Source organism: Rattus rattus, chromosome 1 (assembly GCF_011064425.1).
Source record: "Rattus rattus isolate New Zealand chromosome 1, Rrattus_CSIRO_v1, whole genome shotgun sequence".
In the NCBI taxonomy this organism is placed as follows: Eukaryota; Metazoa; Chordata; class Mammalia; order Rodentia; family Muridae; genus Rattus; species Rattus rattus.
The window spans coordinates 19,229,895-19,238,992 of record NC_046154.1 but is presented as its reverse complement, the minus strand read 5'-3'; the positions used below and the strand labels follow the sequence as shown (position 1 = coordinate 19,238,992).

At 49.9% G+C, this 9,098-nt stretch overlaps 1 protein-coding gene across 1 annotated transcript; it reads left to right on the top strand.

Annotated features, from left to right (window-relative positions):
* Nucleotides 1-7,292: 7,292 nt before the first annotated feature.
* Rnf186 (ring finger protein 186) lies at nt 7,293-8,635 on the top strand. Its single transcript, XM_032895507.1, has one exon. The coding sequence runs from the start codon at nt 7,438-7,440 to the stop codon at nt 8,278-8,280; it is 843 nt and encodes a 280-aa protein (XP_032751398.1). The 5' UTR covers nt 7,293-7,437; the 3' UTR covers nt 8,281-8,635.
* Nucleotides 8,636-9,098: the final 463 nt, after the last annotated feature.

Sequence of the window (9,098 nt, the reverse complement as noted above, 5' to 3'; positions counted from 1 at the left end):
CCTGGGTTCGGTCCCCAGCTCCAAAAAAAAGAAAAGAAAAGAAAAGAAAAGAAAAGAAAAGAAAAGAAAAGAAAAGAGAGCACAGTGGCTGTGTCATTCTACATCGCACCCTCTCCCCTCTAGCTGTTACGGTCTTTCTGAGCCCTCTTCTGCAAGGTCTTATGAGCCTTGGAGGGAGAGATGGATAGGTAGGTAGTAGATGGATGGATGGATGGATGGATAGATAAACAGACAGACAGATATAGACAGAAGCTGTGACAGAATGCTGTTTACTGGCTTGCTCCCTTTGGCTTACACTGCTACTTTTCTTATATAACTATGCCCAATTGCCTAGGAATGCCACCGCCCACAATGGACTGGGCCCTTCCATACCAATTAACAATTGCAAAAATGTCCACAGTCATGCCCAGGGGCCAGTCTGGCAGAGGCAATTCCTCAGTCGAGGTTCCCTCTTCCCAAGTGACTTTGGTGTCAGATTGACAGAAACCAGTCAGGACAATTCCTGCATGGCATTGATTGGCCCTTGAGGTTCTCCTTTGCCCTCCATATGCATACACATGTGCAGACACATGTAGTCACAAAACCACAAACATACATGTGCAAAAGAACTCCTTACAGATAAGGAAACCGAGGACTGGAGGGAGGACCACGCACAGCCACCTGGAAGAACGTCCACAAGGAGGCAACGGTTCAGCCCTCGGAGCGTTGGCTCAGTGGTAAGGCGCTCTGGACCGTGTCCCAGATGCCATTCCATTGTGAGCTCTGTAATCTGACTTAATCTCTCTGGCACACAGTCTTCTCACGTGCAAAGTAGAAACGATATTTGCTTCATAGGTGTGTTGCGGATGACTATACTAAAGACCATTGCCCAATGTTAGCACTCGAGAGCCATGTGGTCAAACACTCCCTCTGGAATTCTGTCACGCAAACCAAAAAGTGTTCCCAGTCTCTGTGAGCTACAACAGCTCGAGTTGAATTTCTCAACCCTTAGAACCAAAGGACTCAGAACCAAAAACACTCATCTTCATCTCCATTAAGAAGATTGCAGGGGTTGGGGATTTAGCTCAGTGGTAGAGTGCTTGCCTAGGAAGCGCAAGGCCCTGGGTTCGGTCCCCAGCTCCGAAAAAAAGAAAAAAAAAAGAAAAAGGGAAAGAAGATTGCAAGCTGGGTACTGGTGGTATATGCCTTTAATGCCAGCTCTCGAGAGGCACATGCAGGCGGATCTCTGTAAGTTCAAGGACAGCCAGAGCTGTTCCACAGAAAGACCCTGTCTCAAACAAACAAAAGAAAGAAGAGAGAGAGAGAGAGAGAGAGAGAGAGAGAGAGAGAGAGAGAGAGAGAGTTTGAACGTAGGGTGTATTTGACCTACTCCAAAAAGCATCTCTTACACCTTCCACTGAAAGCCCATGTGCTCCCAACCCTCATTATCCTCTAGACAAATGTTCTTTCTATTTTTTTGAAGTCGAGACCTAACATTTGGAGAGAAAAGAGGGGGTGGTCAGGCCGCCTCCTGAGTCCAAGCTGAACACCCTGGAGAATGAGTTAATGGATCACAAACTATGCTTGGGAGGGTTAATTTCACATGGTCCAGTGAACCACATCCCCATCTCTGCTCCCTGGAATGTGTGTAGGAACAGGCAGAGACATGTTCTCACTGAGATAGGTACACACAGTCTCCCCCCTTCCATGTCCAGGACAGTGTGTGAGCGGAAGGAGGTGGATGCCCCTCCCCCTCCCAGGGCCTTAGCTTTAGGATGCCAAGTGGCGCCCACTCTCCCTGCCGCTGCCTCTGTCTTCTGGCCTGTATTTGCCAACTTTTCCCCTTCCTTCCTCCCTTTCTTCCTCCCTCCCTCCCTTTCTTCTTTCCATAATCAGAAAGCACTGGAATTGCTCACAAGAAGTACATACCACTGAAATATAAAAACAAAAGTCAAACACCGCTCACCAAGACTGGGCAGATTAGAAACTAGAGTAAGAGGTACACGGTGAGGGACTGGGGCTGAGAATCACAAAGGTGGTATTTTCCTGCTGCCACGACTGAGCTTCCTGGTGGCCAAAGCAAAACTGGGAAGCAGGCAAATGGAGAGTTCGGATTGTCTCAGCAGCCTTCTAATGGCCAAGCTTGATCCAGTGGCATTTCCCAAACTGTCTCAGACCCAGAGTCGGACACTGTGAACACGGTTTGTAAGCTTGGCCTTATGGGGGATACTTGAGATCTCAGCACAGGAGGGCAAAGGGATCCAGGTGAGGCCAGCCTAGGCCACTCAGTTTATAAAGAGAAAAAGGGAGACGGGTGGTAGGAGGGGAGGGGAGGGGAGGGAAGGGGAGGGGAGGGAGAGATAGAAAAGGAGAGGAGAGGAAGAAGGGAAAGTGGTTAAGAGGAAAAGGAAGGGAGGGGGGGAAGAGAAAACAAAGGCCCAAAAGAAGAGGAGGAGAAAAAGGAGAAAGAGGAAGAAGAGGGGAGAAGAGATGGCTCAGCGGTTAAGAGCACCGACTGCTCTTCCAGAGGTCATGAGTTCAATTCCCAGCAACCACATCGTGGCTCAAAACCGTCTGTAATGGGATCTGATGCCCTCTTCTAGTGTGTCTGATGACAGCAACAGTGTACTCACATAAATAAATAAATGAATAAATAAATAAATAAATCCTTTTTTTAAAGTGGGGGTGGGGTTCTTGTGAAATTGGGGAGATGGCTTAGTAGTTAAGAGCACTGGCTGCTCTTGGAGAGGACCCAGGCTCCATTCCCAGCACCCACATGGCAGCTCACAACCGGCTGTAACTCCACTTCCAGGGGATCCCATGTCTTCCTAACTCTGCAAGCACAGACGTGGATGCCGGCAAAAGCACTCATTCATTAAATCGTGAAAGAAATAAGTCTCTAAAGGATGAGGTTTCGGAGACTGGGGAGGTAGCTTAATGATGGAGCAAGTCCCTGGATTTGATCTGAACACGAGGTATCAGGGTACGGGGTGAATGCTACTCCCTTTAATTCTGTTTAATCCTGATTTTATCAGCAGTGGTAAAGTCGGGACTAGGGTTGGGGATTTAGCTCAGTGGTAGAGCTTGCCCTAAGCGAAGGCCCTGGGTTCAGTCCCCAGCTCGAAAAAAAAAAAAAAAAAAAAAAAAAAAAAAAGTCGGGACTAGCAGAATCAGGTCTGTTTGTTTAGTTTGGTTTTTTTTTTTTTTTTTTTTTTTTTTTTTCAGAGCTGGGGACCGAACCCCGGCCTAGGCAAGGCAAGCGCTCTACCACTGAGCTAAATCCCCAACCCCTTGTTTAGTTTCTACTGTCGCTGAGTTCTAAAAGCAGAGAGCAGAGAATTTCAGGACAAAGCATGTGAGAGAAGACCGCAGGTGGCCCAAAGAATAGAAAAGTGCGTGTGCGCATGCGTGCATGTGTAGCTGGCTAGGACAGGGCTCTCTGGAAGGCCTAATAGGGCCGTTGCTATCTTAAATGCTTTCCCACAGGACCTGAAGCTCAGGTGGAAGTACCAGGCCAGGCGACCTCAGTAGAGTGACTTCCGGGAAGGTCCCCTTTAACTGCTGGCTCTTAGTTTCCCCTCGCTTTGAGGCAGAACATTCTACCCTCCGGTCTGTACCACCCTCAGGCTGTGGGAAGCCTTGGGATGGAAGAGTCTGGAGCTCCAAGCAAAAAACCTTAAGCTTTGCTGAAAATTAGTTTGTATTTGTACAAAAATAAAACAAACAAACAAGCAAAAGTTTGACTTGGAGCGCTGGAAAGACTCCAACACCGTGCAGCAAACAGCACAGCATAGAAGGCCAAATGCAAATGTGTGAGGCGTGGCCAGTCTTGGGGAACCCAGGGCACTTCCCCTGGGATAGATGACCAGGCCGTGCCCAAACACTGCCAGAGTCACTACCCTAGCTGATCACCTCCGGTCTTCTTAAGTCCCTAGGAGAGACTTGAGTTACACCCAGATCAGTCACCAGAGCGCACGGGTTCGCGCGCCTCCTCTGGACAGGTTCCAAAGAGGATGGGGGACTTTCATAATTATCGGAAGTGTTATTGTCCCCTTTCTATCAAATGAAGCTTTGGTGAGGTTGAAAGTCTTGCCAGACCTCACGCAGTAAACCGACAGGAGCCAGATCTCCAACCAGGAAGTTGGTGCGGACGATTCTTAGGTCAATCAGCTTCTGTGAAACAAAAGTGCGAATCCCACACTTGTAACCACAGCACTGGGAGGGTGAGGCAGGAGGATTGCATTCAAGGCTAACCTGGGCTACATGGGGAGGACCTGTATCAAGAACGAAGGAAGGAAGGAAGGAAGGAAGGAAGGAAGGAAGGAAGGAAGGAAGTTTCTTCACACTGTTTTAATCATACAGTCTTGACTTGCGAACAACTTTGCCTGTTCTCTCTCTGTCTCTCTGTCTCTCTCTCTCTTTTTTTTTTTTTTTTTTTTTTTTTTTTTTTTTTTTTTTTTTTTGAGCTGGGGACGGAACCCAGGGCCTTGCACTTCCTAGGCAAGCGCTCTACCACTGAGCTAAATTCCCAACCCCCCCCCTCAATAGAAGTCATGTCTCAGGGGCAGTAGTAAAATGAATAGTCACTTTTTTAGTTTTTTTTTTTTTTTTTTTTTTTTTTTTGACTGTAACGCAGGTTACGTTAATACCCTTAATCCTCCTGCCTTGGTGTTTGGAGTGCTGGGATTGCAGGCCTGAGGCACCGCTCCCCACTCGTGTTCTCTATTGTATTCTCTGTGATTTTTTTGGTTACTACAACCAATTGGTTTCATCTTTTGCATTGAGAGACCCCACCCTGGAAGCTCTCTGCCTCTAACCCACATTTACAATGACATCAAAGGGTTGTTCTTCAGACAGGAACCCCAAGTATCTTTCCCCCATCACATATCTGTCTCCCCACTGTTTCTCCCTTCAAGTGCTGCCCCCATGAGTGCTCACCTGAGGGTCTAAGGACAACGTTTGGGAGTTGGTTCTCTCCTTCCACTTTGCTGGGCAGGGTCCTTCTGGCTGCTTCTGCTGCTGAGGCTTTGAACTGAAGCCTAGCTGGCCCTCAGGCTTCTGGGTGGTTCTGTTGCCACCATCTCAGGATGGGATGCAGGGATCACAGATGAACGCGTACCAATAAGTCAGCATTTTACTTGGATTCTGAGGCTCGAACTCGGGTCACTGGTCTTGCATGGCAAATCCTTTCACCCACTAGGCTGTTTCTCTGCCTCCCTTCACATTCAAAGACAGGGTCTTACGTATCCCATGTGGCCATGAACTCACTGTGTAGCCAAGGATGATTTTGAAGTCCTGACTTTCCAGTCTCTACCTCCCAAGTGCTGGGATTGCAGGTGCAGGTCACCACGCCCCCACCCTTCCTTGTTTGTGCTATGATGGGGATCGAACCCAGGGTTTTTTGAATGCTGGGCAAACTCTATCCACTAAGCTACAACCCAGCCCCTCCTTTAGTGACCCTCTGATGATCTGACTTCCCATGGGTGGGGGAGGCGAAAGAGAAGACGTTGGCCATCTCATGTCCCTCTGATTTTTAAAACTTTTTATAATATATTTATTATATAATAGATGGAGGTGGAGAAACAAGTTTCTCCTCCCCCTCCTCAACCTTCCCTAGACCCAGTGAACAGAGAGGAACATTACATAAGGCTAAGGCAGGAGAAGCCAGCGTCTTAGAGTGACACACTGTCTCCCTGGGCTGCATACGTGCTAGTGAATGAATTCTCACCCACTCAGAGAGTCAAGGCTGATTTTTCCCAGCTACTAGGGTATTACTCAGATGTTTCTCAATTGCAGGAAACAGAAATCCAATTTGGCTTGACCTACTATGAACAGGGAGGCTAGGTACAGTCCCGGCACACAAGGCCTTGGTTCGAGCCCCAGCACTGAGAAAAAGAAAAGTCCGTCTCATAAATTAATATAATTGAAAAAAAAATCTACAGATAAATTCCTAGCTTCGGGTATTGGCTGGATCCAGGTGCTAAAAGAATGTCTTACAACTTGACCCTATTTCTGGCAAATTCCTTGTACACTGTGGCCTTGTCCCCTCTTGCAGGGTTTCATCCTTAACCTTGGAAACCCAGTGGAGTGCCACCTCCAACACACACACAAGTTCCAACAGGAGTCCCAGAATCCAATCTCATCGGCTCTTCTTAGGCCATATGCTAGGCCAGAACCAATCATTGCAGCCAGCCAGATGGGGTATGCTAACTGGTTCTCCTTAAATCTCACAGCATCAGCCAGTTTCCACCCTCAATCCCATGATGTTTCCCCACACACACACACACATCTTGTCCCCATCCCCTATCCCTCTAGCTCCCACCCCTACCCCCACCTCGTCTCCTACAGAGCCATACAAGAGGGCTGTGGGGCGCAGTGATGACCCAAAGTGAAGACAGGCTAAGCCCGTGGCTGGCACCCCTCCTGGGGTAGAGGAAGGGGATTAATCCAACACCTGTAACCGCTGACAAGCAATCTCTGTATTCTTTGTGGGCTGTTTGTATTGTGGTTTTGTTTTGTTTTGTTTGTTTGTTTGTTTGTTTTGAGGGAAAAGACATGCATCCCAGCTCTCGACTTCCAGGCCTGGTAAGGGGGACAGGATTTCGTAACTGCCACACTCCTTCCTATCTGCCGTCTCACGTGAGTCCTACCAACTCAAGCCAGCTGCCCAGAGGCCGATCGAATCTGCCCAGATTGACACGGCTGAGTCCCACGAGGCTGAGGACCAGACCTTGGACACAGTAAGATCTTGCCCCTGCGGTAGGCCCCTTGGCAGGCAGCCAACAAGCCAACACCCTGCCCCTGTGCCCAGACCTTCCTTATAGAGCTGCCGGAGACCACAGGTGAGGACCCAGGCCAAAGAGTTTGCTCTGAAAAGACCCAAATAAAAGCTGCTTCTGCTCAGACCTCTTGGTGTCCTGAAGCCTGATATTTTGCATTTTTAAAGGCTGGTGAGTATGCCAGTCATCCTGACATCCACCCCCAGTTCTATCCCCCAGGACCTCGACGGTGAAAAGAGAAAACTGACTCTCCCAAGTCCTTCAACCTCCACATGTGTATCATGTATACATAAATGACATGTATACACTGACACACACGGAGAATAAATGTAATTTTTAAAAGGTTGTGGAGAGCCCGCCCATCTCCCCATATCAAGGGACTTGATTGGACAGGGGACAGGGGCGGGAGGGGGGTGGGGGTCACTGGTCGACTCCAGAGCTTAGTAGGGACATCCGTCATCGCAGTGTCTCCGTTGGTTGTCATGTAGACACTCATCAGGCATGGCCCCAACAGGAAAGTCCTGATTCATGAGACTCCACCCACTTTGGCCCTTCTTCTATCAGGTAATTCAAAGTCTCCAGGCCTCCAAGTTACTGATTAACCCTAGGTTTTGAGTAAAGAAATAATAACAACTGAAGGGCCAAGCAGAGAAACAAGCTGAGCAACCAGCAGAGCAAGATGCCAGACATCCGCTGTCAGCAGGTACCCACCGAGAGCAGAAAGGAGGCCGGAAGCGTCCCCACCGGGCCGGAACCCATGCAAGTCCCGGCAGCTCCAGCGGACACCGCGTGCGGATGCCCCTGCTCGGAACAGCCTCATCCCCCCAACTCCGTACCCAGAGTGTCCTGTACTGAGGCCCCACAGCCTATCCCAGCGGGTGCCAGCACCACAAACACCATCATTGCCTTGGGGCCCACTGGGCGTCTCAGTATCTCCGTGGAGGGTGACCTGGAATGCTTGGTGTGCCGAGAGCCCTACAACTGTGCCCGCTCCCCCAAGCTGCTTAGCTGTCAGCACACCTTCTGTGCCGTATGCTTGAAGCTTCTGCTGTATGTGCAGGAAGACACCTGGTCCATCCCCTGTCCACTGTGCCGAAAGGTCACTGCCGTCCCGGGAGGCCTCATCTGCAGCCTGCGAGACCAGGAGGCGATGGTGGGGCGTCTGGCCCTGCCATGCCCAGAGGTGCGCCTGTGTCCCCAGAGACTAGCGGGCCCTGCTGCTTCAGCAGCAGCTCGGCCAGCCAACCGGACAGAAGACGAACAAGACGTAGTGAGTGTCAACCGTGTAGCTGCCCGGCGTCTGGCTGTACACTTGCTCTTGTTGGCTCTTCTCATTGTACTTATCCTGCCTTTCATCTACCCCGGTGTCATCCGGTGGGTGCTGGCCTTTGTCATTGCCCTGGCGCTCCTGATGTCCACCCTATTCTGCTGTCACCCCCAGAGCCAGAGCAGCAACTGGCCTTGCCCTAGGACTCTGTTCTGCAGAGAGCAAAAGCAAACCCAGATCACTTCTATTGCCTGAGACATCTATATCCTCACAGGCCCAGCGCTGCCAAGGTTCCCTCCTCCCCCAGACCTCACAGTCTGCACGGGTAAGGGGCTGGCTCAGACTGAACTTGCCTGTCAAAGACAGACCGGCCGTGTTGGATCAAGGACTCCGTGCTGCACCAATGGGGTCACACCTGTCTGTCTTTGTGTAGCATAGGAAGGAAAAAAGGGGAAGGAGAGGAGACCTACCCCTGAGCGAGTGACTCAAGGGTGGTGGGGTCCCTACCCCTTTTCCAGAGCTCCTGGGTTTTGTATATATCATGCTGTGGACATTTTGGGACATTGACCTTACTACAAAGCAAATAGAACCAGACCTCTTTTGTAATCCATGTAGTTGGCTTCATTCATTTATTTAGTTTTTAATCTGGGATTTGATGTTTTGTGTGCTGGGAAGTTTGTGACCATCTCTAACCATCGCACGTCCCTCCAGAGCCTGTGGGAACACTGCCGGGCTCTCTCCAGAGTTTCTTGCTACACCTATCCCAAACCTTCCATGCCAAAAGTCTCCTTACGGTTTCCCACTGGTGGGAGTGCATACGGAGTCGTAATTGTAAAGGTGAGGAGGGGGGTAGCTGAGGTTCAGTAGACAGAGATGGGGAGGCATGGAGACGGTGGGTCCACGCTGAGATCACCAACTGTGTACCATGAGGGCTCGACTCAGAGAATCTGAGGGTTATAAGCAGGAATGGACACACACACACACACACACACACACACACACACACACACACACACACTCACGCCCATCTTTCCATCAGACTCCGGGACCCACATGACAGAACGAAAGCTTTC